General features: G+C 35.3%; 1 protein-coding gene across 1 annotated transcript; it reads left to right on the top strand.

Moving 5' to 3' along the window:
• Positions 1–3,756: 3,756 nt before the first annotated feature.
• Positions 3,757–5,541, top strand: LOC133866621 (organic cation/carnitine transporter 3-like). The gene has a single exon (XM_062303207.1). The coding sequence runs from the start codon at positions 3,781–3,783 to the stop codon at positions 5,374–5,376; it is 1,596 nt and encodes a 531-aa protein (XP_062159191.1). The 5' UTR covers positions 3,757–3,780; the 3' UTR covers positions 5,377–5,541.
• Positions 5,542–7,277: the final 1,736 nt, after the last annotated feature.

Raw genomic sequence — 7,277 nt, 5'->3', positions numbered from 1 at the left:
ATTTACTATTCTTATTTAGGCTATCAAGTCTAATGACATAAATTTGAAAAAATTTTGTTTGGAAATCACTCCATAAATGGTGAAAACAAAAAATATATTAAGAAATGCCAAACAGTTTTCTATTTTCTTCTTAAGTGAAAACTGTTTTGCAAACAATTGTCTAAATGCATTAGGTACTGTTTTCTGTTTTATAAAACTATTTTTGAAAACAGTTTGCCAAATACTTTTTTAACAAAAAAACAACAAAAACAGTTTTTTCTTTTTGTTATCAAAAACAATTCTTAAACACAAAAATAGAAAATTGGTTTGCCAAACGAGCTCAAAGGTGTTCCACGCCTTTTTTTCTTTTTTCTTTTGAAAGATGCATTTGACGCCTTGGTCGACTAAAAAACAGAAAATGACGTGCGTTGGAAGAGTAAAAGTGCGTTGGAATTCAGAAATGAAGCTTAAAATTTGAAACGAATTCGGGTTAAATGCGGGTTGTATTATATATTCGGATTTCAAAAAAAAACTCGAACATTGTAGCAAATAGAATTGGTTTTCTTTTTGCATCCAAACATGCCGTAAAAGATTATACCAAATAACAAAAGAAGGATTCCACCAACTAACAAAATAGATGCAGACTTAAGATTTGGACACATACTCCGTCAAATCCTTGATCAATTATGCTGTCCTTTGAAATTAAACCTTATATTACTTGCAGGGTTCACAGTTAAATCTTAATTACACCCATGGTGGGTTCCGTCGGGGTATTCTCTTTCTTTCATTTGCTTTCCTTTTATCACATTTTATCTTGTTATATAGAAAACAAAAAAAAAAAAAAAAAAAATAAATAAAAAATAAAAAATGCCCCAACTGAAACTTACAAACTGTCAAATCTTTTTTTTTTTTTTTTTTTTTTTTTTTTTTTTTGTGTTCTTTTCGTTTTTTCCAAAGGCCAGAAAACTGAATTCTTTATCAACTTAATTCAGTTGAGTCAGGCTTGAAAATGAAAGGAGAAAAAAAAGGACCATCCTCACTTTTAGGAATGCTGATTAGTTCAGAATGAATGTGGACTATGAGATAACATTAATAAATGATAGTAACGTGATAAGCTCAGAACTTTATGTCTGGGGCTGGGATGAGTTGTTTATAAAATAATATTCCAGCTTATAATAAAATTATTTATTATTTTCCAATCACTAATTAGAGCGCACTTAGAGTTTTGAGCCCACCGTAATAACTTTACCGATCATCACCAACGCCTAGCTTCTATCCGCAATAGTGTGCATGTTCATAATTAATTAATTAATTAATCAACAGGATATATTCTGATATTAATCATTCTCCTTAATTTCGTGTGATTCATTATTCATGAACGGAACATAGACAACTTTATTTACTACAAGACAAAACACATCAAGCTGTTTCAACTTAATTAATTATTCCTTTTTAGATGAACATTGGAATCAATGATGGAGACTATACACTGTTCAAAAAAAAAAAAAAAAATGATAGAGACTATACACAGCACTAAAGCAGCAGCCATGGTTGAACAACACAACACGGCTCCCAACACTACAACTCACTTCCTGTCCTTATGATTCATATATTAAATTGATAATTGTCTCTTTCCAGTTATTTTATTATCCCATTTTTATGGCAACACGTACACCAAGGCATAACCTAGTATTTAACCTCGTTAAATTGGATAACCAGACAAACCCACGGCAGGAACATAACCTCGTTAAATTAGTTTTGCCCACTCACATTCTAAATATTAACTCCGTCCCTTACATAAACAAAAGAGTACCTTGGCATCGGGAGTAAAAATGCGGGCGGATAATAATCGTCTGCATCCGTTATCTGCATTTAATTGTTATTTGCTATCCGCACATGCAAATGTGGATGCGGTAAACAAAAAATCAATATCCGTATATGTGGATAACGGTTTTGGAGAATGCAGATACGGTTAATAACTGCATCTACATTCATTTTGTATATAATATAAATAATTAAATTCACAAAAACGTCTTTTTGGATTTTGTAAGTTTAAGATTTTTAGGTTATGTAAGGTTTTTTTTTTTTTTTTTTTTTTTTTTTTTTTTCACTATCATATTAAAGTCATACCCCATTACATTTGTATTTTTCTTTTCTTTGGTAATCCTAATTCCAATTACTCTATGAGACAATGACCCTCTATGACTAATAATCGCAAATTGTGTAACAAGTTAAATCTTAGTTTATTTAAGTTTGCATATAGTAATAACTATATTATTTAATCTTGAATACAGATTTAGATAGTAATCCAAAATGCTCATTATTTCATATACGGATAGTAGATAATAACTGCAATAACCACACACATACGAATATTTAAAAATGATAATCCCATTTTGCAGATGCAGATGCGGATATTACTAATAATCACATCAGCATATTAACCCCTACTTGGCATGCGACTTCACATGATATTTTTAATCAAATCGTAAAGCGCGTTTTGAAAAAATTATTTGAAAATATAAAAAAATTGCGTTTTTAAATTACAAATAAGAAGATGTATTTTTAAAGATTATGGCACGTTTGGGTGTTTGATTTTTGAAATCTGAATTCAATTATTATTTGGTGCGCAAATTTCGAAGCAAAAAAAATGTTTGGATAATTAGTAGAATTTATATTGTATTTGAAATCATGTTTGGGTGAGAGTTGTATAAGATTATTTTTGAAAACCAAGGTAAAAAATGATTGGAGGTATGAAAAGTTGTGTAGAATGATTGGAGTTATGAAAATTATTGTGAAATAATGATTGTTTAATATAAATAAATATGAATGTATTATAAATAAATATGTTTTTTTTAATCTTTTAATCTAAGAAAAATATGGATTTTTTTAAATTCAAAAAAAATCTAACACCAACACCAACTTTCAGTATGTTCTCCAAGCTTCACCGCCAACACCAACACCGATGAGTGGCCACGGCTCGCCGTGGTGGCGTTTGCGTTTGCCGACTCTTTGGGATCATACCCACCCGCATTATGCTCATGTGCTCGTAATTTCCCGACCCGGATCCTAACACGTTGATACTGGAGCTCCAGCTATGAGCCATACCTGTTTTGAGGATTTTCCCAGATGGGTAGATGATGCCGGTGGGAAGGACATTTAGTGTCGGTGAATTCATGGAGCTTTGGGTCTGGGCATGGCTCTGACTCGAGTATATTAGTTGGGGGTGGATATGGAGTCGGATCTGTTATGACTCGGTTTGAAATTCCGGCCGGTTGCGCCGGATTGGGCGTTGTCACCGGCTGTGGGACTGCTCTTGCTGGACCCGGAGAGCTCGCCGAAATGGTTGTTGGGGCCGAAGTCAAGTCTTTTCACGACCTTGTTGTGGCCGTTTCGGCCAAATACAGATTCGGACGAGCTGGAGCAAATAGAATTGGTTTTCTTTTTGCATCCAAACAAACCATAAATTGTAAAAGAGAAATGAACCATTTCCTCCGGTCCCATGGTTCTTCTCCTATTCTCTCGTTTTTCAAAATCACCACATGGCTCCACAGATCTGCTATGTGTGTGATACACATGGCCCCACACATCTAACGATGATTTTAAAAAGTAGGAGAATGAGAGAAAACCATGAAAGAATGTATTTTAACAAACACTCAATTGCAATTTTTTAAAAATTAAATTTTAAAATAGCTGTTTTTAAAATTACAATTTGGCCCTAATATTCACACCGCTCCCCTCACACATCTATAAAGCCCTTCACTCTCCAATTCTCCCTGTATATCAACCTTAAGGTCCAAGATGGCCGATTCAACTCAGCTTCTCTCCCACTCCCAGGCAGACTCGGCCGAGTCAGAAAGCACCCCACCATCAGATCAGAAACACCTCCCAATATCCCTTGATTCCAGAATCGAACGGTTTCTTGGGGATTTCGGGTGGGCCCAATTCCTCCAAGCCGCACTTGTGTCCTTGGCATGGATCTTCGATGCCCAACAAACATTCATCAGCGTCTTCACTGATGCACACCCAAAGTGGCACTGCACTCAACTTGGGGACGAGTCATGCGACGACTCGGTCTCCAACATCTGCCATCTTCCCAAGAATTCATGGGCCTGGGATTGGCCTGCCCACACTTCAATCATATCTGAATGGTCCTTGGAGTGCGCCGCTTCCATTGTCACTGGCCTCCCCGCATCTTCCTTCTTCATGGGTTGCCTAGCAGGCGGACTCGTTCTTGCCACGCTCGCCGACTCCTCACTCGGTCGCAAAAACGTCCTCTTTCTCTCTTGCCTAACAATGTCTGTCTCTTCCCTACTAACCGTCTTCTCCACCAATATATGGATTTACTCAGCTTTAAGATTCGTCTGCGGCTTTTTCCGTTCAACAATAGGAACTTGTTCGCTTGTGCTTGCAACTGAACTTGTGGGAAAGAGGTGGCGGGGCCAGGTGGGGGTGATGGGATTCTTTTGTTTCACGCTGGGGTTTTTATCACTGCCAGCTATAGCTTATATGAATATAGGATTCTCGTGGAGAAATCTCTATCTATGGACTTCTATCCCAGGAATCATCTACTCTACGTTAGTTCGCTTCCTTGTCCGTGAGTCACCGAGATGGTTGTTTGTGCAAGGACGTGAAAATGAAGCGATGGCCACGTTAAAGTGTATTGCTAATGCTACACCTGACAACAGTAGCTTAACCTGGACCTTCTCTGGAGTGTCGTCGTTTGAGCACGAAACGGGAAACAACAATCTTTACTCGGCCATGAAGATCTTGCTGGAGAAAAGATGGGCGCTTCGAAGGTTGTCAGCGGTTATGGTGATGGGCTTTGGCATGGGATTGGTGTACTACGGCATGCCGTTAGGCCTCGGAAACTTGGCATTCAATCTATATTTGAGCGTGACATTGAATGCCTTATCTGAGCTACCGTCGTCCATGGTCACTTTCTTCCTTATCGGAAAGTTGAACAGAAAAAGTTCGATTATGGTGTTCACTAGCCTTAGTGGCGTTTGCAGTATCATGTGTGCTTTGAAGGGGAAGGAGTGGAGAAAATTCCAGATTGGACTAGAGCTGGTGTCCTTCTTCAGCGCGTGTACGGCGACTAATATATTATTCATATTCACAATAGAGCTGTTCCCGACTCTTGTGAGGAACTCAGCTATGTCGATGCTGAGGCAAGCGCTTGTGCTTGGTGGCGTGTTTTCTCCGATGCTAGTGGCTGTCGGCCGGAGAGGAGATGGATTTTCATCGTATGGGGTGTTTGGGTTGGTTATAGGGTGTTGTGGGCTGTTTGCGGGATGTTTGCCAGAGACAAGGGGTCGGACACTTTGTGATACAATGGACGAGGAAGAGCACAAAGAGAATGTAGCCTGTAATATTGGTGGCCTTGGTAACGTCTAGCTAGGCTTACGTTTGTTTTGTCATGCACTCTGATTTAACATCCGCCGAAATTGCGTGTTTTAAGTGGTTTGTTTGTTGAACAAGTATGAAGTGAATGTAAAGAGTGGTTTCTTGCTTAAAGCAGGGAAGATTGATTAGAAATGAATAAATTATTTTTCATGTTTATTTATAGAGACGTGATTTATTGCCCTCTCAAGTTACAATTTCTTCTGATTACATTTGTTTACGTGATAACTTTTATTTATATATATATATATTTTTTTCCAAAAGAAAATCTTAAAACTAGCTAGACGATCAAATCATCTTGACACATAAATGAGGTAATCTAAAATTGTGTCTTGAGAATGGCAAAAGATTCTAACTCTTACTTATATATCATATTTATTTTAAATAATAATTCACCACCACTTAAAAATATTATTTTTCACCACTTTATTTAAGTGTCATTTCACAAACTAATTGTAAAGTGTACCTAAACGGATCACGTGTCTAAACTCTTAAAACATGTGTCGTAAAGTACAAAACAATTAACCATGCCCGTGGGAAAATATATATTTCTTTTTTATTCATTTTTTTCACATAGATCGAGCGACTGCATTCAAACTAGGGGCGGAGCCAATATATATATATATATATATATATATATATATATATATGTGCAAGATTCTTGTAGTTAACAATTAGAAGGAAAAAAAAAAAAAAGATTCTTGTAGCTAGCTAGCAGGCAAGGCATGTGAGACTGGACCGTTTTACATTTATTCAATTAATTTTTCTGGACCGTTTCAGTTATTCAAAAAAAAAAAAAAAAAAAAAAATTCCCTTACAAAGATAGGATAACTCCATTAGGAGCCGGTATGTGGTATAGACATATGTGGTATATGCTAGTAATTACATGCTTTTTGGCATACATTGATATATTTCAGATATTTAAAAAATGTCAAGAATGGGGATTATTTTTTTTTTCTAGTGGAGAACAAAAACAAAAATAATATCAACGGCTAGTTGACAACTTTAAGATGTGACCCTTTTCTAGAATTTTCAGATAATTATATAATTAGTTGTAGATAAGCTCTTCCCCTATTTTGTCTATTTGGTCATGGTTATTCTCAGAGGAACTCTAGGTGTAGAGGCGTTAAGTGTTGGCGAATATTAATTGTCTACATATATTTTATATACTATTCATATATGCAGATACGGTTAATAAAAAATATTATCTATATATACAAATGCAGGTACGGTTGTTAACTGCATCTATATCATTTATATATATATATATATATATATAAAATAAATTCACGAAAATGACATTATTTTGGTGGTTAATACAATTAATTTTTCTGGACCATTTTACATTTATACAATTAATTTTTATGGACCATTTTACATTTATACAATTAATTTTTATGGACCATTTTACAGCACTTAATTATTTTAAAAATTCCCCTAATAAAGATAGGATAATTCCATTCGGAGCCGGCAGGAGGAAAAAAAAAAAAAACACAAAACTAAACTAAACTAAAAACAACGGCTAGTATTTTTTTTTATTTTTTATTTTTATTTTTTTTGAGAATAAAACAACGGCTAGTTGACAACTTTAAGATGTGACATTTTACAAAATTTTCAGATGATATAATTAATTAGCTAGCTGTAGATAAGCTCTTCCCCTATTTTGTCTATTTGGCTGTGGTTTAGTTGTGGTTGGGGTTTCCCTAGCTATCTTTTTTTATTCTTAAAGTTCTTTAATGAATTATTTTTCATATTAAAGAAAAAGATGTAATGTGCTTAAATAGTCCCTTTCTAGCTAAATATGCACGCATTGAGAGTTGAGAGGGAATGGCTTTGCTTTATATCACCACTCATGTTTCTTTAACTTAAACTAATTCCAACATGCATTTTGTTAA

This window comes from Alnus glutinosa, chromosome 4 (assembly GCF_958979055.1).
Source record: "Alnus glutinosa chromosome 4, dhAlnGlut1.1, whole genome shotgun sequence".
NCBI lineage: Eukaryota > Viridiplantae > Streptophyta > Magnoliopsida > Fagales > Betulaceae > Alnus > Alnus glutinosa.
The sequence above is the reverse complement of the archived record's forward strand: the minus strand, read 5'-3'. Positions and strand labels throughout refer to the sequence as shown.

Bases quoted from the DNA above. Each gene is read 5' to 3' on its own strand.
- LOC133866621 (XM_062303207.1), top strand. From the start codon at position 3,781: ATGGCCGATTCAACTCAGCTTCTCTCCCACTCCCAGGCAGACTCGGCC.